General features: G+C 38.4%; 1 protein-coding gene across 16 annotated transcripts in view; it reads left to right on the top strand.

Moving 5' to 3' along the window:
* Nucleotides 1-298: 298 nt before the first annotated feature.
* Nucleotides 299-24,820, top strand: part of EXOC6B (exocyst complex component 6B) — a 612,462-nt gene continuing 587,940 nt past the window's right edge. For 14 of the 16 annotated variants that reach the window (XR_006200773.1, XR_006200772.1, XM_042932666.1 and 11 more), the window contains exon 1: nt 5,680-5,898. Coding sequence is in view for 13 of the 16 variants with exons in the window: in XM_042932666.1 (XP_042788600.1) it covers nt 5,786-5,898 (113 nt within the window). In the remaining 3 variants the exon portion in view is untranslated. Of the gene's footprint in view, nt 467-5,679; nt 5,899-14,351; nt 14,408-24,820 lie in introns of those variants that run through there. The other 2 variants (XM_042932662.1, XM_042932668.1) reach the window with 2 other exon arrangements.

Raw genomic sequence — 24,820 nt, 5'->3', positions numbered from 1 at the left:
GTGAAGCTTACCATTTTCAGGGACAGGCAGATTAGGGTGAGAGGAAGAAAAGCTGCTCACACATGAAATGAGACCTTTGGGCAAAGGAAAAGACCCCCCAAAATCATGATGACAGAAGTTGTCTCAGGCAGGAGCATGTGGACGAGGTCGCAGTTCCTTACTAAGCCCTATGGAAACATGGGTGATGTCAGTATGATTGTGACCTCAAGGGTCTGGCAGAGCAGGAGGGTGACATCACTGCCCAGGGGACCCAGTGAGCTCAGACTCCAGGGAGGCCTCCTCACAGCCCCTAAAGAGGCGGGAGCAGCAAACATGATGATGAAGAGAGCCCTAGGGGCTGAGCTGCTTTCATCGGCTGTTCAATTATTGTTCTTTTCCTTCACCCTCCTGCCGGCATAGAATTGTACCTCAGGACTGTGCAGAGAGACAGAAAGAAGGAGCACTGAGGCTCTGTACCCAAGACATGGTAGGTCGTGTGGGGTGAGCTATCAGCTGGGGCAAGCCCCTGTCCCCAAGGAGCTCATGGTACAGGTGGACAGACAGACTTGAAAACCAGTAAAACAGGGGCGCCTGGGTGACTCAGTCGGTTGGGCGTCCAACTTCGGCTCAGGTCATGATCTCTCGGTCTGTGAGTTCGAGCCCTGCGTCGGGCTCTGTGCTGACAGCTCAGAGCCTGGAGCCTGTTTCAGATTCTGTGTCTCCCTCTCTCACTGACCTTCCCCTGTTCATGCTCTGTCTCTCTCTGTCTCAAAAATGAATAAACGTTAAAAAAAAAAAAAATAAAAAAAATAAACCAGTAAAAACAGTAGAAAAAGTGTATGAGCTTTGAGGTTAGGCCTGACTCCTAACCTCAGTCTGTCACTTAGTTATTTACCATCTGACCTGGGTACGTTATTTAACCACACTGGGCCTCCGTTTCTCATCATTAAAATGGAGATGGCAGGGGCGCCTGGGTGACTCAGTCGGTTGGGCGTCCAACTTCGGCTCAGGTCATGATCTCACGGTTCGTGAGTTTGAGCCCCGTCTCGGGCTCTGTGCTGACAGCATAGAGCTTGGGCCTACTTCGAATTCTGTGTCTCCCTCTGTCTCTGCTCCTGCCCCGCTCATGCTCTGTCTCTCTTTCTCCTTCAAAAAGAAATAAAAAAACATTAAAATGGAGACGGCAATTTTTGTCTCATAGCAGGATGACTGTGAGGAGTGAATGAGAGAAATCATATCATGTTCCTAGAACCTAGCAAGTGTTTTTTTTTTTTTTTAAAGTTTATTTAGTTATTTTGAGAGAGAGAGGCAGAGAGAGGGAGACAGAATTCCAAGCAGGCTCTGTGCTGTCAGCTCAGAGCCCAGTGTGGGGCTCGAACCCACAACCTGTGAGATCATGACCTGAGCTGAGATCAAGAGCCAGATGCTTAACCAACTGAGCCACCCAGGCCCCCCCCCGGAATCTGGCAGGTATTTAATAAATGGTAGCTGTTAGTATTGCCACTGCTTCAGATCACACAGTATGACAGAAACAATGTGGGGTCATGTATTCATACAGTTGACTCGGGAACAACATGAGTTTGAACTGTGCAGGTCCACTTATATGCGGATGTTTTTCAGTACATTTATTAGAAACGGTTTGCTGATTTGTGACAATCTGAAAAAAAACTCTCAGACAAACCGTGTAACGGTTGATTTGCATTTCCCTGAAGGTAGCTCTGTGAAGAGGTCTTCAAGGTGATTTGGAGGGGGGCTGAGAAATTATACGATTCATTATACTGATGTGGATGCAGATGCAGAGAGACTTTGAGTGATTTGAGTAAGGTCACTCATAAACTCGTGGCAGTGGAGGGTATGGGTGAGATGGCATGGCCAAGTGGTCAGGAAATGGGTCTTGGAATCAGGTGCACTTAAGTATGAATACCAGTTTCAGCATTTACTAGCTGTGAGACTTGAGGTATTACCTAATCTCTCAGCTTTCTCATCTGTAAATTGGGATACATGATATCTACTGCAAAGGATTACTGTAAGAATTTAATGATGTATGTGAAGTGATTACTTTGTGTGTTGAGACTGGTGCACAGAAAGTGCTGAATACATTTTTAACTACCAGTGCTGGAACTGAATTAAAGGCCCCCCGAGTCTTAGTTGAGTGCTTTTCTGGTCATTCCATGCTGACCTGACATTCTCTCTATTTAGCAGGCATTCAGATTAGGCAGCCTGTCTTCACTGGAGCTTTTGTACACCCCTCACTCCAGACACCCTTGCTGGTAACAGATCTCTGGATTCAGTGGGGCCTCAAAAAAGCTGCTGACAGTAGCAGAAGCTAGTTTAATCACTACTATACCTATCCGGTCTGCATACCAGTCTTCTTCCTGTGATGGACAAAAAGTTTTTTGCTGAGCGAGATGCTAAAATGCTGAAGGGACCGTCTGTCATGTATTTTAAGGGATCTTTAGAAATATGAAAGGCTCCATACTTTCCCTGCCCCTCCTACATCTGTCTGGGGTTGTTTAAGCATGAGTAATTAAATAAAATGAGGACAGCCAGAGATTATCTAGAAACAGACAGGTTTGGCAACTTGCTCATTTCTTGGCAAACACCAGGACTTGTAACTCATTCTCCTCACTATTTGTTTATTTTTAAAATGTGTTTTCAGTTAATAACTACCATTTTTACTGAAAAAAAGCAATATATGCACAAAGGAAAGAATTCCAAGAGTGCATACATAATTAAAAATGATCTTTCTCTTACTTCAGCCCCCTTCCTTCCGATCCCTCTCCTGGCTACCACTACTGTTAACAGTTTCTTGGGTATCTTTTCAGGGATATTCTATGTCATATTTCATGTATATATGTAAGCATATATATAAATATTTATTCTTCTCAAAAAATAGAAAACATATTCTCTATACTGTTTCATGCTTTGCTTTTTCCCGACATGCTTTGCTCAACCCGACAATTTGGAGATAGTTTCGTATCTATACAGAATACAGAGTGTTTTCTTTTTCTCTCTAATGATTGCATCATAAATAATTCATGGCATATGGCTGGAGCAGAAATGATTTATTTTTATTTATTTATTATTTTTATTTATTTTTTATGTCATATAATAGTTAAGTTTTCTTTATGTTTTAATAAGTTATTTAAATTCAACTTAGTTAACATGCAGTGTAGTATTGGTTTCAGTAGAAATGATTCATGACCTGCATATAACACCCAGTGCTCATCCCAACAAGTGGCTTCCATAATGCCCATCACCAATTTAACCCATCCCCTCAACCACCTCCCCTCCAGCAACCCTCAGTTTGTTCTCTGTATTTAAGAGGCTCTTATGGTTTACTTCCCTCTCTGTTTTATCTTATTTTACCTTCCCTTCCCCTATGTTCATGTGTTTTGTTTCTTAAATTCCACATAGGAGTGAAATCATATGATACTTGTCCTTCTCTAATACACTTAGCTTAGCATAATGCACTCTAGCTCCATCCACATCGTTGCAAATGGCAAGACTTCATTCTTTTTGATTGCCAAGTAATATTCCATTGTGTGTATGTGTGTGTATCTTCTTTATCCTTCATCAGTCAATGGACATTTGAGCTCTTTCCATAATTTGGCTATTGTTGAAAGCACTGCTATAAACATTGGGTGCATGTGTGGAGCAGAAATGATTTGGCCTCAACTTCCAGTTTGGTTCTTGCATGCCTTTTTTTTGTTGCTGATGGCAAACAATTCTCCCAGTCACTTTGCTCCGAACTGTGGAGTGATACCCAAGGTCCTCCATCCCCATATCTAGTAAATCATGACAGTTCTACTTTTTTCCATTTATTCTCTTTCATTCTCATTGCCACCTCCCTGGATTAGGCCTTAAAATTCTTACAGCATTCAGCTATCTCCAAATTTTCTTTTCTTTTTTTAAATTTTATTTTTTATTTTTTAAAATTTATATCCAAATTTGTTAGCATATAGTGCAACAATGATTTCAGGAGTAGATTCCTTAGTGGCCCTTACCCGTTTAGCCCATCCCCCCTCCCACAACCCTTCCAGCAATCCTGTGTTTGTTCTCCATATATGAGTCTTTTCTGTTTTGTCCCCCTCCCTGTTTTTATATTATTTTTGTTTCCCTTCCCTTGTGTTCATCTGTTTTGTTTCTTAAAGTCCTCATATGAGTGAAGTCATATGATTTTTGTCTTTCTCTGACTAATTTCACTTAGCATAATACCCTCCAGTTCTATCCACGTAGTTGCACATGGCAAGATTTCATTTTTTTTTTGATTGCAGAGTAATACTCCATTGTATATATGTGCCACATCATCTTTATCCATTCATCTATCGGTGGACATTTGGGCTCTTTCCATATTTTGGCTGTTGTTAATAGTGCTGCTATAAACATTGGGGTGCAAGTGTCCCTTCGAAACAGCACACCTGTATCCCTTGGATAAATGCCTAGTAGTGTAATTGCTGGGTCGTAGGGTAGTTCTATTTTTATTTTTTTGAGGAACCTCCATACTGTTTTCCAGAGGGGCTGCACCAGCTTGCATTCCCATTTTTTTTAATTTTATTTTTTATTTTTTAAAATTTATCTTTTTTTAAGTTTATTTGATTTGAGAGAGCAAGAAAGAGAAAGAGAGAGAAGGGGAGGGGGAGAGAATCCCAAGCAGGCTCTGTGCTGTCAGCTCAGAGCCTAACACCAGGCTGGATCCCACCAGCCATGAGATCATGACCTGAGCCCAAATCAGGAGTCCGGCACTTAACTGACTGAGTCGCCCAGGTGCCCCTCCAAGTTTTGTCTCTGCTCATGTTGCACAATTGCTCTTGATCACATTTCCTAACGTCAAGGTTCTGATCGTGTCACTCTTCTTTAAAACCTTGGGTGGATTCTCATTCATTGTCTTACATAAAAACTGAAGCAGTGATCAATAAATATGATTTTAAAATTCTAACCTGGGTGATTTATTGAATGCAAATCCCTGGATCAGGATGTTCAGAGGGTTTACACCTTTAGTCTGTATTAAAAAAAAAAAAAAAGTTTACAAGTGTTCCAGATGCAATTGGTTGTTTGACCAAGTGTAACCATCAGAGTAAGGTACACAATTTCTCAGCCCAGTATTTCTCTTCAGGGTGCATTTGCAACCCCATCTTTTACTACTGCTTCTCTACACGCCAGTGCATATGAAGTTTTTCTTGGCTTTCTGGGCACTCCTAACACCTTCTAGTCACAACTTTTAAACTACCAGACCCAACCTTTCTATGAATCCTTCATAGCCAGAAGTAGCCCTGAACTCGATTTACACGAGTAAGCTTAACTGGCTTACAGCCACATTCTATCTTATCTTAGTTTGGGGATTCTCCAACCCCCCTCCCACCCCCTTTTAAAGCTTGTAAGATCGCTGCCTGCGGAAACCCATTTTGTCTTTTATTATTTGAGTGTCTAGAGCCTTGTGCACTTTGTAGCAAGGGCCTTAAAGAAGAAGCTGTAGAATCAGTGTCATTTCCTAACTTGATCACCATTGCACATGCGGTATCTTTAACTGTTCCTGGCTTATAGTGGAGCTTTCAACACGTATTTGTGGATTCAAAGAATAAATGAGCGGGGCTCAGGCGATCGTTGCCTAGTGAACTACAAGTCCCAGCGGGCATTGCGTGGGACGTCGGCGGACGCGGTGATGCAAGGGGGCGTGCCGAGCCCGAGGGAGGGGTCGTCCTGCGGGTAGCCGGAGGCCGGGGAGGTTCTGGAGCCTAGGGTGAGAGAGGGAACGAAAGGTGAGCGGGGCTGAAGGAGGGGACGCACTGCCTGGCGCCCCCAATCTATGGAGAGGGGTAAGATGGCGGAGGCGGAGAGCCTGGAGACAGCGGCAGAGCACGAGCGGATCCTGCGAGAGATCGAGAGCACCGACACGGCCTGCATCGGGCCCACCCTCAGGTACCCCCCGGGGACCGGGGCCACCGACGGGCGGGTTCGGGCTGGACGGGGGCCAGGCTCCTTCGGGGCTGTGTGCCTGGCCGGCCGCCCGCAGGGCCAGCGCCAGCCTCCCGTTTCGGGGATCCCGGCGAGCGACCTCCACCCTGGGCAAGGCGGGTCTCCCTCCACAGCCCGGACATGGGGTCCCTACTCGACCGCCGACGCCCACAGCCCAGTTACTCCGGAGGCTCCTCTTGCCTTCCTCCAGGCTGGGGCAGCCTTGGTTCTGCCTCCGAGGCCGGCCCTGAGCTGGGCGACTAGAGCGCGCCCGGCAGATGGTGGCTTTTAGCAGATCTTCCCCCTGGGGACATCACCCTTCCTCTCCGACTCAGACCCCATCCTGTCCTAGACCTAAGTCCTGCTCTACGGACAAAACAAATTCAGTCACAGTCTGATGATGGGAAATTACACTCTTGGCTCCATAAAATCACAACCACTTCTCAGAAATGAGTTTCTGAAAATCTTAGGCCTGGAAGGAAGTTTCCCTCAACCCGCGCCCCTCTCTGGGTAGCGGGTACTTGTTGAACCCTGTTAGTAAGACGACCTGTTCCAAAGGTGCAGCCTCAAGGTAGTCTCATCGCTGAGAAAAAGTTGTCACCCCTTCTGCCCACCCCCCCCATACCATTACTTTGCCCTCTCACCCCCATTCTATTTGTAAATGTCAAAACAAACTCCACCTACCTCAGCTTAGTGTATTTAACAAAACTTGGGTACCACTTACTATGTACAGTGCAAGAAATTGTATTCAGCAATTTACAAGTGAAACTTTTTCAAACTGCAGAACAATCCTATTAGGTACTGTTATTATCCTCATTTTACAGGTGAGGCACAGAAAGGTTAAGTGACTTGCTCATGGTCACAGAGAAAATAAAGTAGGGGAGTAGTGATTCCTACTCAGGCTCTCTGGATCCAGGGTCTGCATTCTTAACCTTTTTTGTTATGTCTCAATTGGTGATTATTGTATACTATACTTCCTGTTAATTATTCACCAGATCCAATTTCCAACCACTTTTCCCTTTCCCCTCAGTTTACTAGTGCCCTGGAACTTACTCATTTTCATCCTTCCTGTTGTACCTCCTGATCTTCATGCAGTCAGTAGACAGATAATTCTACCCACCTTGCACAGTCTTGGGGCACTACTTCTCCCTTCAAAGGAGTTATTACTCACTGCTTGTTGTTTTTTTGTTTTGTTTTGTTTTGTTTTCATAGGGAGAGTTGTCTCATGAAAGAGTGTTTGAAGGAGGGGCAGGCTGGAGAGTCTACTCCTTATCTCCACCTGCACATCTTTCTTCTCCAGGGCACAATGGTAGCCTACTTCTCTCTGTGCCATCTCTGGTCATGACCATCTTTAGTAGTTTGCCTTTGTCCTTCATTGCATTGGGATCATGACCATCATACTGCTTTCTTTTCCCATTTTCTTGAGCTCTTAAGGGTGAATGATCCTTATTTCATTATCTTTACTTTTATAAAAACTGCAGACTGCTTATCAGTATTCTAAGTGTGTTACTATCGATTATTAATATTTGGTTTTTATAACACAAAATGTTACTGGAGTTACTGAGGATGCTGTTTCAGTATTTAACTAAGATATTTGGCTACTGAGCCAAGCAAAGTTCCCACTGGAGCATCTGGGATTGCTAGAGTTTTAAAGAAGGGTTCTTTATCAGAACACCATTAATATTGTCTTGAGTTGGTTGTGGTTTTCAATTGCTGTCCTTGGTTTATATGATAAGTGACTTTAATTTAGTGTTGTCAGTATAGTTTGTTGTGATTTATTGTGTTAATTCTCCACTGAATCATATGCATATTTGTTCAGCCAAATTTTGGCCTGTAACTTTCTAGTGTATTGATTCAGGATATATGCATTAGGATTAAAATACATTACCTTTTCTCCCTAAAATTCACTTTATTATTATTACTGAATTATTTTTCCACTGGAAAGTGGGGTTTTGTGGGGGTAGGTGGATGAAGGGATCTTTTGCCCAAAGGGGACATGGTTTAAAAAAAAAAAAGGGTTTGAGGGGCTCCTGGATGGCTCAGTTGGTTGGGCATCCGACTCCGGCTTAAGTCATGATCTCGTGGTTGGTGGGTTCGAGCCCCGGATCAGGCTCTGTACTGATGGCTCAGAGCCTAGAGACTGCTTCAGAGTCTGTGTCTCCTTCTTTCTCTGCTCCCCCCCTGCTCACGCTCTTTCTCTCTTTCTCTCAAAAATAAATAAAACATTAAAAAAAAAAGGGGGGGGGTTTGAGAGTTAAGGCACTAGCCTACCAGTTTTAGTTGCTTTTCCGGACTCCCTGGATCATTAGTAGGGGCTCTTCATTTTTGGCCTCATCCTGTCTTTGGCAGATAACCCTAAATCTTACTATCATCCGCAAACATTCAATCACTTGACATTCTGTAAATCAAGTACTAATACCCACTGTCTTTGTCTTTAGTCTACATTGTTCCTGTCCATATTCATAGAGGATGATCTCATTTTTTCCCCTTATCCCATTTACAGGCAGCAGCATGCACAGACTTGATGTTTCAGAGCCCATGCCTTACCCTGGATGCACCTCCATCATTATTACCTCCTTTCCTTTTCCATCGCAGTCATTAAATATATTTAAGGCAGTAGGCTCTCTTCCTGAACTCTACCCTCAACTGTTAATCTCATATGCCTCTTCCCCTCATCGTAGTCCTTTCTATTTCTTACATCTTTTGAAGTAGTATTTCTAAAGCACCAGATTCTTAGCTGTTCCTGAATTAGGTTTTGTAACTGAAGAGGAACTAAGGAACAGACAATAACAGTGAATTGGTAGCAGATATAAGATAATAAGGTATAAGATTATAGCCATCCCTACAGTTCCTGCTCTTCACAAAAATCCATTTAGCTACATTGCTTAACCAGACTCTTTCCTTTGCCAACTATTACTTGTGCATCATGACTTACTTTCTTTCCCTTCTGTGATACCAAATTATTCTTCCAATCCTACTCCTTTTGGTTTGCGAAGCCAGAGTAGCTTGACTTTTTCATTTTATATTTATCCTTATTTTAATCTTGAACAGTGAATGCAATGGTAGTCAGTTTCCATATACCATAAGGGAGAGTGCCTCTCCTTTTTCATTGTATTCTGAAAGGCCCAAGCATATCTGCACATATAGAGGCTGTTGCCCAGCAAATTCTTTTGGGAAAGCAGCCATCTCTTTCTTCTCTGTCTTTATCTTAAAAATTATTTCGTTAGCTGCAAGTCCTAATTTGCAGATGAGGAAAGAGGCCCATAAGATATTAGGGCCTGTCTTGCTTTTAAAATGATATTGATTCCTGCTCTGTACTGCTAATACTAAAATATTGATCAGAAATCACTCAAGAACAGTAGCTCCACATTTTCATATTTCAAATCCCATCTCTATATTTCTAGTCTTCTTTCATATCACTTCATATAATATCACTTTCATATAACATTCAGGAGAAGTCATTTTCTAATTTTGCTCTTTGGATACCAGCAATTAACATTCAGTCTTTTTTTTTTTTTTTTTTTTAAAGTAGGCTTCATGGCCAGCGACCCTGAGATCAAGACTAGAGCTCAGATCAAGTTGATGCTTAACTGACTGAGCCACTCAGGGCCCCAACATTCAGTCTTAACTGCTATTTAAGATTTTGTTTTTAAGCTTTTAAATTTAGCAGTGAAATATACTGCCTGTAAAAATACAGCTCTATGGAGATATAATTAATATTCCAAACAGTTCACCCATTTAAAATATACATTTCACTGGTTTTAGCATATTCACAGAACTGTATAAACATTACCACAATTTAGTTTTAGAACATTTTCATCACTTTTTTTCTTTCTTTTTCTTTTTTTTTTTTTTTTTTTGGTGACATAGCAAGTTTTCAGGGCACATCCATGTGGTAGCTTGTATTGGTACTTCATTTCTGTTTATTGCTGAGTAGTATTCAGCAATACTGAATTGTATTATATGGATATACCACATTTTATTTATTCAGTTGATTGTCATTTAGGTTTCCTTTGGGGGCTGTTAGAACAATGCTTCTATGAAGCGTACTAATTTTTGTGTGGACATATGTTTTTATTTCTCTTGGGCATATACCTAGGAGTAGAATTTCTGGGTCATATGATGCTCCATGTTTAACATTTTGAGGAACTGCCAAGCTGTTTTCCAAAATGACAGCACCATTTTACATTCCCACCAGCAATTCATGAGGGTTCCAGTTTCTCCACATTCTTGTCGGCACTTGTTATGATTTTTTTTTTTTTTTTTTTTTTTTAATGCTAGGATCCTAGTGGGTTTGAAGCTGCAATTCACTGTAGTTTTGATTTGCATTTCCCTAATGGCTAATCTTTTCATGTGCTTATTAGTCATTTGTTTGTATCTTCTTTGGAGAAAAGTCTATTCAGATCCTTTACTCATACTCAGTTTTTAATTGGTTTGTCTTTCTATTGTTGAATTGTAGGAGTTCTTTTATATTCTAGATATAAATAAATCTCTTACCAGATACATGATTTGCAAATATTTTCTTACATTCTGTGAGTTGTCTTTTCATTTTCTTGATGGTATCATTTGCTGCACAGAAGTTAAATTTTTATGTAGTCCAGGGGCGCATGGGTAGCTTAGTTGGTTAAGCATCTGACTCTTGATTTTGGCTCAGGTCATGATCTCACGGTTTGGGGTTTGAGCCCTGCGTCAGACTCCATGCTGATAGTGTGGTGCCTGCTTGAGATTCTTTCTCTTTCCCTCTTTTTCTGCCCCTCTCTCCCTCACGCTCTCTCTCTGAAAATAAATAAATAAGCTTAAAAAATTACTTTGTAGTCCAGTGTATCTATTTTTTATTTTTTTCTTGTGCTTTCCTTCTAGACTGTTGCTTTATATACTTTGTTAGAAATCTATACTATTGGTCTAGGAACAATTTTTTTTTTTTTTTTAATCTTGCTTATTTAACTAAGTTGTAAATTCGGTTCTTACAGGAAACAAATTGGGTGATGTTTTCAAAAACTGTTTCGCTTAAAGTCATTTGATAATTAAATATGGGGACCTGTTTTCCTCATTTGCTACCTCTGTGCCTTTGGCCACATGGCTTTGTTTTCCATTGTCTGCCCTCCCCCATTATCTAAGTTGTACAAAAGCCAGCTAATCATAATCTTTGGTTCACGATGTGTTATCATTATTGGCACATGCGTGGACCTCTGTAAGCAGTTAATTATTTTTATAAGCAACTGACCACCCAAGTGGGCACATTTTTCTCTTCTGTTAAAATGGAGATGATACCATGTACATTGCAGGGACAGTATTAAAAAAAAATGAGATAAAGCATTTTTCACGGTACCTGCCATGTAGTAGTCACTCACATAATATGAGTCATCTTCTGCCTGTTACCTTTGAGTTTGCTTTGTGGCCTTAAGTCTATTTTGGGAGTTATGTTAGTTTAGTGGCTGCTGGTCTTTTTTTTTTTTTTTTTGCTTGCACTCACCTATTTGAGGGATATAATATTCATCAATAATCAATCAGACCTATCAAAATAATTATTTTGGGATGGAGTGGAGAATGGAGGAAAAGACAGGAAACAAAGTTATAGGAGCCCCTCAGGTGATTCTGATATACTCCCTCCTTGACAATGAGGAGAAAGAAATTATCTCTCATTGCTGATTGCTTATTTTTTAATAATAGCTCCCTTTTAAAAGTAATATTTTTATATTTCAATTATAAATGTAATGTGATTTTTATTTCTTATTTTTTAAAAATGTAATATGATTTTTTTTTTCCAAAGTTTATTTTTGACAGGGAGAGAGAGACAGAGCATGAGTGGGGGAGGGCAGAGAGAGGGAGACAGAATCCGAGGCGGGCTCCAGGCTCTGAGCTGTCAGCACAGAGCCCCATGCGGGTCTTGAACCCACAGACCGCGAGATCACGGCCTGAGCCGAAGTCAGACGCTCAACCGACTGAGCCACCCAGGCGCCCCAAAATGTAATATGATTTTTAAAAATAAGAAACAGACAGTAAAAACTTACTCCTACCACCCTGTCTAAACTCTTAGATTTGCATATTTCTTTTTGGCTTTTTCCATATATATTTTATTACATTAGGTATTAGAAGAGTACCATCATGTTTTATCTTGGTTTTCCAGTTAATAGGTTATATACAGTTTTGTGCATGGTTATACATTATATAGCTATATTGTTTTAGTGGCTTTATTCATGAATTTACTCATTCAACAAATATTAATTGAGCAACATTTAAGCACTGGATGTTCTTACCACCTCTGGGGTACAGCAGAGAACAAATCCAATGAGTTCCTGCCCTTATGGACCTTACATTCTAGTGGAGCACTCACAAGAATAAACAAACAAACAGATGCATAAAGTAATGCTATTTAGTGATTAGTGTTTCACATGATGGGGTATTGTTTTCAATTAGGTGTTTAGAAAAGGTTACTGTGGCAAAGCTTTGAACAGAATGAAGGAGCAAGCCATGTGGCTCTCCAGGAGAAGTCTTTTCCAGATGGAGGGCACAGTTGCGTGAAAGCTCTCAGGAGAAGCGTAATGGGGGGAGGTGATGGTAGGAGGTTAGTCAGGGTCCAGATCATGTAGACTAAGAGGTATAGGAGAGTTTTGAGCGGCAGAGTGACATGCTCTGAATTAGGTTAAACAAGGAACATTCTGGATGCTGTGTGGAGATGGAGTAAGAGAGGAAACAGAAATCAGTCAAGGGGTATTTGCAGTAATAACAGGCAGGAGGTGGCTGTGGCATGCAATAAGGTGTTGGGGAGAAGGTGATGAAAAGTAGGTGGATTTAAAATATATCTTGAAAGTAGAGCCAAAATGTTGGATTAATTTTGGGTGTTAAAGAAGAGAAGAATTAAGGATGATTCCAAGGCTCTTGCTTAAGTAACTGGGTGAATGGTGGTTGCCATTTATTGATACAGGGACTAGAAGGAGAGGAACTTTATTTTTCTTCATAGCACTTAAACTACTGCCTGACACATAGGCTTCTCCACTAGAATTTGTTTTCCAGGAGGGGAGAGATTTTCTTTCTTTTGTTTGCTGCTGTATCCTGGGAATCTAAAAGGGTGCCTGGCATATAGTTGGTGCTCAATAAATATTTATTGAAAGAATAGGATACAAGAATTGTACCACAAACTGTTAATTATCTGGGGCTGATGAACTGGTTTGTGGATTAACTGTCTTAAAAAACGTGTCTAGCCTTTTGAGAGAAAACAAAACTGCTGAAAATCTGGAAAACTTCAATTTATGAGATGTATTTATTTTTTGGAAGTACATATAATTAAAATTTTTAAAAATGTTACTTATTTTTGAGAGAGAGAGATTAGGATTAGAATTATACATATGGGAGAAAGGGGATGGGTGGCATTAAATAAATTTCATTACCATACGGAATAGGAGAATGAGTTTTTGTGGTTTCATAAAGAGAAGTTAGGTTTTATTTTAATAATGTCATTGAATCGTTAAGCAAATTAGAAAAATGAAAAACTAAAAAAGCCCTCTTGTAGCTGATAAGACAATAGTGATTTGGTTCAGTTAGCAATGGACTCTGTGTCTGATTTTATTTGGGCTAAATAAACAAAAATTTTCATTGAAGTTCTTCCAGGGGAAGGTTATTCTGATGTGTTATCTGATTAATTAGATTCAAACTACACAACAGTAATCAGAGAGAGAATATAAATGGGAGGATAGTCTTTGTCAGCCATTCCTTTGTTGAATACCAAGAGTTTATTAGTTGTCAGATCTCATATATAATGCTGATGGAACTGATCTCCTGGAGATACAACTTTGGAGATAAAATACAAATAGATGAATTATCCTTATTTGTCCGGGCTTGAAATATTTTATTCAAAAAATGGAAAGAAAAGGATAAGAATCATGGACCTAATAAATATATCTTTTCTCCCATTCCCTCTGTTTCCTTATTTTACTAGTTTGTTGTTTATCCTTTTCATGTTTGTTTTTTTTTGAGAGAGAGAGAGAGAGAGAGAGAGAGAGAGAGACAGTGAGACTGTATCTGAAGCAGGCTCTAGGCTCTGAGCCTAAGTCAAACGTCAAGCGACTGAGCCACCTAGGCGCCCCACTTTCATTGTGTTTTTAATGCAAAACTAAGCATTTATAATTTTATTTTTCCCCCTTTTATGCAATAAGTAGTGTGCTATATATACAGTTCTGCAGCTTGTTTTTTTACTCTTCAGATGGTGTATCCATACCCATATGCAGAGATTTTCCTGATTTTTTTTTGTTACAGCTACATAGTATTCCATCATGTGAATATACTGTGGTTTATTCAGCCAGTCTCCTATTTCTGTTTAGTTGGGTTATTTCTAGTCTTTTGCTAGGCAAAATAATGCAGCAATCATTAACCTTGAACATTGGTCATTTCTTACTGTACTTTTCATACTTTATCTGTAGGGTAAATTCCCAGAAGAATGATCGTTGGGTAGACTGATGAGTATGTATGTAATTTGGTAGGTATTATACCTTTTAGAGGTTGGATCATTTTGTTCTCCCTCTAGCATTCTATGATATTACTCATTTCTCCATAGTTTTTTCAACAAAGTGTGCATTCGACTTGATTTTTCGCCAGTGTAATAAATGATAAATGGTATTTCTGTGTAGTTATCATTTGTAGTTTATTGTGAGGCTGAACATCTCTTCATATGTTTAAAAGGCTTTTTGTATATCTTTGTGTGTGTGTGTGTGTGTGTGTGTATGTGTGTATTGTCTGTCTCCTTTGCTTATTTTTCTATAAAGTTGGCATTTTTCTTTGACTTAAGAGCATCAGTAAAGAACCTTTCATTGTTATGCTTTGCTTAAATACAGCAGGAGTATACAAAATGCAATGAGTTTTGGTTACTAAAAGAAACCATTGTTTTTTAAGGAGTGAAAGCTTCAAACTTGCCTTTTCATTATTTTAAGTCATAAAGGTATATGAATAAGCAGACATTTTGAAAGAGTAAAAAAAATCTTCTATCAGGAGACTGATAATTTGAAATCAGAAGATTTTGGGGGAAATGCAGTAACATTATTAGATAAGGCCGCTTTATATACAAATAAAATTCTTAGCAAATCAGAAGTTGTCAATGTTTTAATAAATTATTTACCTTAAAGTATGATGCATCTCTTCACATGTTTACATAATTTCCAGCATCAACACAACTAGTGTATGAATTTATTGCAAAAAGTAATTGATAAGGGCAATTATTTAGTATGGTTTTGGAAGCAGTTTAGAAATTTAGATGACATCTATGACATAGTTTTAATTTGGAACATAATATATATGAATATTAATTAGGTCATTGAAGGAAGCAAAGATTTTCTGATTCTTTATGTCATTGAAGTTGGTAATTTGTAGCATTTGCCAATGATACAGCAATTGTTTTAATCATGTGCCTTAGCGAAGCTTTCTGATGAAGGCAACTTGAATAAATAAAATCAGTGACTGGCTGATCTATGAAATGTGTGAATCGGGATTGAGATGCTGAGCAATGATGACAATGTAAATTTGCTTGGAGGAAATAGCAGAAAAGGCAGGGGTGGGATGGAAAGACTTAGTAAAAATAAAAACTGAGTTCATGCAGAGCTGAGCTTAAACACTTGAGACCTGAGGTGATTAATAGGTTATTTCTTAGAGATTCGTGCTATGGCTGTGGGAAAGAAGAGTAAAGGCATTTTTGTGATGCAGTAGTATTTGCTGAAATATTTGGAAAACAAATATGACAGTTTGCTTGAAGTCTGACCATATTGCATGGACTTTGTTCCAGTCTTCAAGTGAAGGAGAATTCAGTGACAACATTAATGAAATATTTTAATACTTTGACTATTAAAAAAAAAAGATTTGTGGTGTGTATCTATAAATTTATATTATATTTTACATTTCTAGATGTCTGCAGAATGGTAAATGCTTTCCCTTAAATTGTAGGTAACTTAATACTATTTCTGTCACATCTGACTAGTCATCTTTTATTCTGGTTAATTGACAATCGACTATTCTTTATCTCTCCTTTTTTCTGATTCTCTCCTTGTTCTAGAAAGGAATTAGACAGTTTCTAAAAATGTACGTGATTTACAAAGTACATATAATAGATGTGGTGAGGAAATTGGGGTAAGACAAAAACAAGGTAGGAAGAAGATTATGAAGTCAAGAGTGAGAGCAATTAAAAGATTCCTATTTGGGGGCGCCTGGGTGGCTCAGTCGGTTAAGCATCCGACTTTGGCTCAGGACATGATCTCATAGTCCATGAGTTTGAGCCCCGCATCAGGCTCTGTGCTGACAGCTCAGAGCCTGGAGCCTGCTTCAGATTCTGTGTCTCCCTCTGTCTCTGCCCCTCCCCTGCTCATGCTGTCTCTTTCTGTCTCTGAAAAATAAATAAACATTAAAAAAAAAAAAAAGATTCCTATTTGAAGGCCTATACATTTTGTAAAGGAGGTAGGCCATCAGTTTGGCTCTGGGCTTTCCAGCAACTAGTGCAAAAAAGAGACATGCACTGTTATTTGAGTTATGGTGTTGTAAAATTAAAAAGTAGTTACTTAAGGAGAAGCACAGCTATTCTTGGTTCTGAGTAAGACCAGAGAACTGTTTCTCCCATATGTCCTCACAAAGAAGGCCCTGTATAATGTAACTTTAATATCCATATAGTAAATGCAGCAATATGTGACAGGCTGTTTCTTATATTGTCCTTTAGTGAAAGCATATGGCATAACCAAAATACAATTTAGTAAAGGCAGATCTGCAGGGAGCCAAAAGAATTCAGTTCTCTGCTGGTCTTGGCTTAATAAAGGCACAGAGTTTTAATACCTATAGTGGAAGTTGAAAGTACATTATCCAGCCCCCCACTTTTATTTTTTGATCATTGATCACTTTCAGAAAGTTATGAGCTCTATCTCCCTTTCCTTAGTAAGATGCATATGTATCCAGTCTCCATGATTTCTGATATGGAAGAGTATATGCATTGCATGTATGTTGGTTAATTCTTCATAAATACTATTTTTAATAGTCAAGTTTTTTGATAATTAAAGAGTATCAGTAAGTACAAAGTTATATATTTTTTTTTGCCCATTTTTCTGAATAATCACTTGCCTATATTAAGTACAGAGCTATATATGCTTTAGAAGTAAATGAACAAGGGGTGCCTGGGTGGCTCAGTCGGTTAAGGATCTGACTCTTGATCTCAGCTCAGGTCTTGAACTCAGGGTTGTGAGTTCAAGCCCTACATTGGGCTCCGTGCTGGGCATGAGGCCTACTTAAAACAAACAAACAAACAAACAAACAAACAAACCAACCAACAAATAAATAAATGTAAATAAAGCAGCTGGAGGTTGGATCAGTACCTTTTTATAAAAGTTGAAGAGGCTGACGTAAGCCCCCTTATTCCTACAGAAGAAATAGAGTGAGAGTATCCTATGATAGGGCTAAGATTCTTCCTTAGAAATAATTTAGGATGTTTTCTAGCACTGAAATAAATGGTGTTAAATCCACAATGATTTTTTAAATGCTACTTTTAAAAAAATTAATGATTTTAATTAAAAAAATTTTTTTAATGTTTATTTATTTTTGAGAGACAGAGTGTGAGTGGGTGAGGGGCATAGAGAGAGGAAGACACAGAATTTGAAGCAGGCTCCAGGCTCTGAGCTGTCAGCACATAGCCTGACATGGGGCTTGAATTCACGAGCCTTGAGTTCATGACCTGAGCTGAAGTCAGACAGTTAACTGACTGAGCCACCCAGATGCCCCTTAAGTTTATTTATTTTGAGAGAGAGAGAGGGAGAGCGTGCGCATGCACGCACAGATGAGAGCGGAGGAAGGGCAGAGAGAGAGGGAGAGAGAGACAATCCCAAGCAGCCTCTGCACTGTCAGTGTGGAGCCTGATGCAGGGCGCAATCCCACGACTCTGGGATCATGACTAAGCTGAAATCGAGAGTCGGACACTTAACTGACTGAGCCACCCAGGCGCCCTAAGTCCATGATGATTTTATTTAGAACAATCTTAAATTTGATGTTAAAAAATAACCAACCTGCCTTGGCTATTTAAAAAATTACCAGTGAATAAAGTAACCATAGATGTTTGCCTTAAGCTATATAATTTGGAATATACTGTCTGGAAAATGTATGCATTATTAAGGAGGCTATTTACCTAGAATGTATGGAACCTACCATTCTAGATTTATAAATTAAAAAAAATTGAGACATGTAACTCCAAGAGCACAATGATTGATAAAAAAGACATTTAAGCATGTAGTATGTATTTGTATAACTGTAATTTAGAACTTTAAAACATGCATTACCCAGCGAAATATCCAAGTTAATAAGAATTCTCACAGTGCAACCAGCTAGATTACCTTAATGTGATTTTTGATGATACATGTGGCTTCAAACTCTGTTAAAATACCTGCCTGCTGTTCACAGTCTTGAAGATAATCACGTTAACATATACCTTGCACTGTAGTGAAATTACCTTCAGTCACTACTGTGGTTTGATAATCAGATTGATCCATAGATAAAAACAAAAGTAAAGTAAAAACAATGACAATAATGAAAAATTTTTTTAGAGCAGTTCTATCATTTTTTGAGTATTTAGATGCTTCCAGTGTTTAGTATGCTAGATAAACGTTCTGTTGTATGTTAGATAAATGATCAAGACCATTTGCCAAAAATGATGATTTGGATTAAACTACAGGCTCTTTTGCTATATTTGTTTTTGATTAAAAAGCTGCGGAGTAGCACAGGCTTTTAATGTGATTGTGCTTTTATATACTGGAACATGACAAACTCTGTGATGAAAGCACATCTTTTGGCACCATGATGTTGTCTAGTGGGGCACTGACATCTTGTGTGCGCAAGCCAGGTGTCTTTGCTTCCATTGTTCTCAATCTCTGTTTTCGAAACTTGCTTCCTTATGTTTTTCTCTTTGCTAATTGTACTTTTGTTTCTTTCCTCATATTTGTGCTTGCTTTTTTGTTTTTGTACCGCCCTTCTATTTCCTGTAATTTAGAACTTTGAAAACACACATTATTCAGCGCAACATCTAAGCAGGCAAGAATCGTCACAGTGCAACTAACTTTCATTTACTGGAATAGCTCTAGTGCCAATAAACAATAGAACTCTAAAGGGATTGATATGAAATGTGATCTTATCAAGCAAAATGAATAAATAAAAACAGCAGATACTGAGCTTGACTGAATCTATGTTATGAAACACTTTTAGTATGGAGTTTGATTTTGGGAAGGACATAACATATTAAAACAAAAAAAAAAAAAAGGAAAGAAAGAAATAGGGAGCTAGCTAAGCAATTTGTTTTTGATGAGGTAAAAGAATTTCTTGACATGTGAAAGGAAGAAGGGTACAATGAAGGTCTTTTGGCATTAGAGTAGCAAAAGTAAGAGGAAAATGAAATGAGAAGAACTCTTGAAATCTAAAGAAAAATAGGTTATTAGAAGCATTTTATTTTATTTATTTTTAGTGTTTATTTATATTTGAGAGAGAGAGAGAGAGCCAGAGCCAGAGTGTGAGTGGGGGTGGGTCAGAGAGAGACAGGGAGACACAGAATCCCAAGCAGGCTCCAGACTGTGAGTGCAGAGCCCAACATGGGGCTTGAACTGAAGAACTACAAGATAATGACCTGAGCCAAAGTCGGATGCTTAACTGACTGAGCCACCCAGGTGCCCCTATTAGAAGCATTTTAAATGGTAGATGTGGATGTGACTATATACATTATTAGCTTTTTAAAAAATTAAACTTTTTATTTTGAGATAATGTAGATTCACATGTAGTCATTAGAAATAATACACAGATCCCTTGTACCTTTACCCAGTTTCCTGCAGTGGTAACATCTGGCAAAACTGTAGTACACTAACTATATCATGACCAAGATGTTGATATTGTGTCTTCAAGGTCAAGTTTTAGAATACTTCCATCACTATAGAGCCCTCATATTGCCTTTTTTACAGACACAACCACTTTCTGTCTCCATCCCCTCTTTAGCCCCGGACAATCACTAATCTGTCCTCCATTTTTATAATTTTGTCATTTCAAGAATGCTATATAAATGAAATCATATAGTATATAACTTTTTGGAACTGGTGCTTCTCACTCAGCATTAATTCCCTGGAGATTCATCCAAGCTGGTGTATCTGTAGTGTGTTCTTTTTTATTGCTGAGGGGTATTCCATAGTATAGCTGTCCCACAGTTTGTTTAGTCATTCACCCAGTGAAGAAGATCTGGGTGGTTTCTAGTTTTTGACTATTAAAAGTAAAGCTGTTACAAACAATTGTGTAAAGGTTTTTTGTGTGCACATAGGTTTTCATTTCTCTTGGGTATATACCTAGCTCTGGAATTGCTGGAGCATGTGGTCACTCTATGTTTAACTTTTTGAAGAACTGTGAAACTTGATTTTCCAAAGTGCCTGCACCATTTTACATTCCCACTAGCAGTGTGTGAGGATTTGAGTGTCTTTAGATCCTAGCTTGCATTTGGTATTGTCACTGCTTTATTTTAGCTATTCTGATAATGTGTATAGTAATATCTCATTGTGCTTTTAATTTGCATTTCCCTAATTGCTAATTATGTTGAACACCTTTTCATATGCCTGTTTGCCATGTGTATATCCACTTTGTTGAACTGCCTCTTCATTTCTTTCGCCCGTCTTTGAATTAGGTATTTTTTTTAATTTTTAATTTTTTTATTATTTACAAAACTTTTAAGTGTTTATTCATTGTTGAGAGACAGAGGGAGACAGCGTGAGTGGGGGAGGGGCAGAGAGACAGGGAGACACAGAATCTGAAGCAGACTCCAGGTTCTGAGCTGTCAGCACAGAGCCTGACGGGGGGCCCGAACTCACAGAAGGCTTGATCATGACCTGAACCGAAAGTTGGACGTTTAACCGCCTGAGCCACCCAGGCGCCCCTAGGTATTTGTTTTAATGTTGAGTTTTGAGAATTCTTGAGATACTAGTCTTTTGTTGGATATGTGGTTTGTAGGCAGTTTATTCCACTCTGTAGCTTGTCTTATCACCCTCTTAATAGGGTCTGTTGCAGATCAGAAGTTTTTAATTTTGATGAAGTCTAATTTATACATTTTTCCTTGTATGGATCATGCTTTTGGTGTCAATTATAACCACTCTTTGCATAGCCCTAGATCTGTTTGTTTTTTTCCCCTAAAAGTTTAATAGTTTTACTAAAATGTACAGTCTGTGATCCATTTTGAGTTAATTTTTGTAATTTTGTAATTTTTTGTATAAGGAGTGAGATTTACCTCAAAGATTTTGTTTTTATTTTTGCCTATGGATGTCCAGTTGCTCTAGTATCATTTATTGAAAGGGTAGAACTATTTGTTGAAAAGGCTGTTTTTTCCCCTACCAGGCTGCTTTTGCACCTTTGTCAAAAATTTCTCAGGTATATTGGTATGGGTCTTTTTCTAGGTTCTCTTTTTTTGTGTTGATCTTTGTGTCCGTCCCTCTGCCAATATCACAGTCTTGATTACTGTCTTGATATTGGATAGACTGATTCCTCCCACCTTAATCTTCTTGATTTTCAAAAGTTTTAGCTAATTTAGTTCCTTTGTTTTTCCCTGTGAAATTTAGAGTAATCTTGTCTATATCTACAAAAATATCTTGCTGAGATTTTGATAGGAATTGCATTAAACTTGTATGTCCCTTTATAGAGAATTGACATCTTTACATCACGAGTCTTCCACAAGCATGGAAATGTCTCTCAATGTATTTAGCTTTCTTTTGACTTCTTCACATCAGCTTTATGTAGTGATTAACATTCAAAATGAATATATGTTTTGTTAGATTTACACCTAAGTATTTTTTTTAAGTGATTGTAAATGGTATTATCTTTAAAATGTTGGTCGGTGTGTTCATTGCTAGTATATAGACATCGAATTATTTTTTATATGTTTATCTTGTATCTTTGTGACTTTGCTAAACTCACTTACTAGTGTAGGAGTTTTTTTGTAGATTCCTGGAGTTTTCTATGTAGATAGTAGTGTCATCTGCAAATAGGGACAGTTTTAGTTGTTCTTTTTTCAATCTGTGTATACCTTCTCTTTCATTTTCTTTCACTGGCTAGAACTTCTAGAACTGTGCTGTATCAGATTGGCGAAAGTGGACATCTTTGCCTTTTTCCTGATGTTAGAGAGAAAGCATTCAAGTTTTCCCTCACTGACTATAACATTTTAAGGTTTTTGCCGATGCTTTTTTATCAAGCTGAGAAAGTTCCCTTCTATTCCTATTTTCTGAGAATTTTATCATGAGTGTTCAATTTTGTCCAGTGCTTTCACTGCATTCATTATATGTTCATGTGATTTTTATTCTTTACCTTAGTGGATTATATTGACTAATTTTTGAATATTGAATGAGCCTGCCTCCCTGAAATAAACTTAGTCATTGTGTATATTTCTTTTTATATACTGCTGAATTCTGTTTGTTGGTACAGATCTTCCTTTACTTATGATGGGGTTAAATCCTGATAAACCCATCATAATTTGAAAATATCTTAAGTTGAAAATGCATTTAATACACCTGACCTACCTAACATCATAGCTTCGGCTAGCCTACCTTAAACATGCTCAGAAAACTTTAGCCTACAGTTGGGCAATATCAGTTAACACACAATTTGTTTTATAATAAAGTGTTGAATATCTCATGTAGCTTTTTGAATATTGTACTGAATATGAGAAACAATGGTTGTGTGGGTGCAGAGTGGTTGTAAGTGTATTGGTTTTTTATCAGTGTGACTGGATGGCTGACCGAGAACTGTAGCTCACTGCTTCTGCCTGGCATCCGTGGATGAGTACCGTACTGCACATCACTGGCCTGGGAAAAGATCAAAATTCAAAATCTAAAGTATGGTTTCTACTGAATGCGTATTGTTTGGCACCATTGTAAATTTGAAAAATTGTAATTCAAACCATAGTAAATTGGGAACTGTCTGTATTTCTTCGGGATTTTTGTGTTTATGAAGGCTATCGGTTTGTCGGTCTATCTGTCTATCTATCTATCTCTTCTGGTTTTGATGATAGGGTAATACTAGCTTCATAAAATTAATTGGGAAGTGTTTCTCCCTCCTCTTCTATTTTCTGGGAGAGACTTTAGAATTGGTGTTAATTCTGCTTTAAACATTTTGTAGAATTCTCCAGTGAAACCATCGAGGCCTGGAGACTTCTATTTCGGGATATTTTTAATTAAAAATTCATTTTTCTTCATAGTTCTAGGGCTGTATAAATTACTATTTTGTATTGAGTGAATTGTGATAGTGTGTCATTTTCTAGGAATTGTTTATTTTGTCTGAGTTGTTAAATTTATGTTAAAAGAGTTCTCTCTATTATTATTTATTTCTAACATTTTAATTTTATTTTTTGAGAGACAGAGACAGAACGCTAGTTGGGGAGGGGCAGAGAGAGAGGGATGCACAGAATCTGAAGCAGGCTCTAGACTCTGAGCTGTCAGCACAGAACCTGATGTGGGGCTTGAACCCATGAACTGTGGATCATTACCTGAGCTGAAGTCAGATGCTTAACTGACTGAGCCACCCAGGCACTCCAAAAGGGTTCTCTTTTATTATCCTTTTGATGCTGTAAGGCCTGTAGCAATGTCTCTGGTTTCTTTCCTCATACTGGTAATTTGTATCTCTTTTTTCTTCTTTGTTACATATTTGTCAATTTTATTTATCTTTTCAAAGAACCAGATTTTTTTCATTGATTTTTTTTTCTATTTTTCTGTTTTTAACTTTATTGATATCTACCTTTGTTTTTATTATTTCTTTCCTGGTGCTTGTCTTTTTTTTTTTTTTTTTTAATGTTTATGTGTTTATTTTTGAAAGGGAGAGAACACGAAGGGAGAGGGACACAGAATCCAAAGCAGGCTCCATGCTGTCAGCACAGAGCCCGATGCGGGGCTTGAACTCACCAACCCTGATGTCATGATTCTAGCTGAAATCAAGAGTCAGATGCTTAATTGACTGAGCCATGCAGGCGCCCATCCTTCCTGCTGCTTGTCTTATATTTATTTTTGTTCTTTAGGTTCTTGAGGCATAGGAGCTGTGAATTTCCCTCTCAGCATTACCTGTGTCCTGTAAATTTTGATATATTGTATTTTCATTTTCATTCAGGTTAGCATATTTTTCTTTTTTTTTTTAAGTTTATTTTTTGAGAGAGTGGGCGAGGGGCAGAGAAAGAGGAGAGAGTGAATCCCAGGCAGGCTCTACACTATCAGCATGTAGCCCGATGTGGGTCTCGAACACATGAACCCTGAGATCATGACATGAGATGAAGTTGGACACTAAACCAACTGAGCTACGCAGGTGCCCCAGTTTAGTGTGTTTTTCAATTACTCTTTAGACTTCCTGTTTGACCTATGAATTATTTAGAAGCGTGTTGTTTTCTTTCTAAGGGTTTGAACATTTCTTGTTATCTCATTATTGATTTCTAGGTTGATTCCATTTTGGATGGAGAACATGCTATGTTTGATTTCAGTTCTTTTGAATTTGTTGAGTTTGTTTTATGGCCCACAGTATGGTTTTTCTTGGTATATATTCTGTGTATACTTTAAGAGAATGTGCATTCTGCTGCTGTTAGAGTGTTTTACAAATGTTGATTAGATCCCATTGGTTGGTGGTGTTGTTATGTTGTATATCTTTGGTGATCATCTGTTTCTGTCAGTTGTTGAGAGTGATGTTGAAGTCTCTAAGTATAATTGTGGAATTGTCTATTTCTCCTTTGAAATATGTCATTTTTTCCCTCACATATTTAGCAGTTCTGTTGTATGGCACATACACATTTAGGATTGCTATATCTTCTTAGTGGATTGAGCATTTCATTATATAATGGTCTTCCCTTCCCTGATAATTTTCTTTGCTATGAAGTCTACTTTATCTAATG

Source organism: Panthera leo, chromosome A3 (genome assembly GCF_018350215.1).
Source record: "Panthera leo isolate Ple1 chromosome A3, P.leo_Ple1_pat1.1, whole genome shotgun sequence".
Lineage (NCBI taxonomy): Eukaryota > Metazoa > Chordata > Mammalia > Carnivora > Felidae > Panthera > Panthera leo.
The sequence above is the reverse complement of the archived record's forward strand: the minus strand, read 5'-3'. Positions and strand labels throughout refer to the sequence as shown.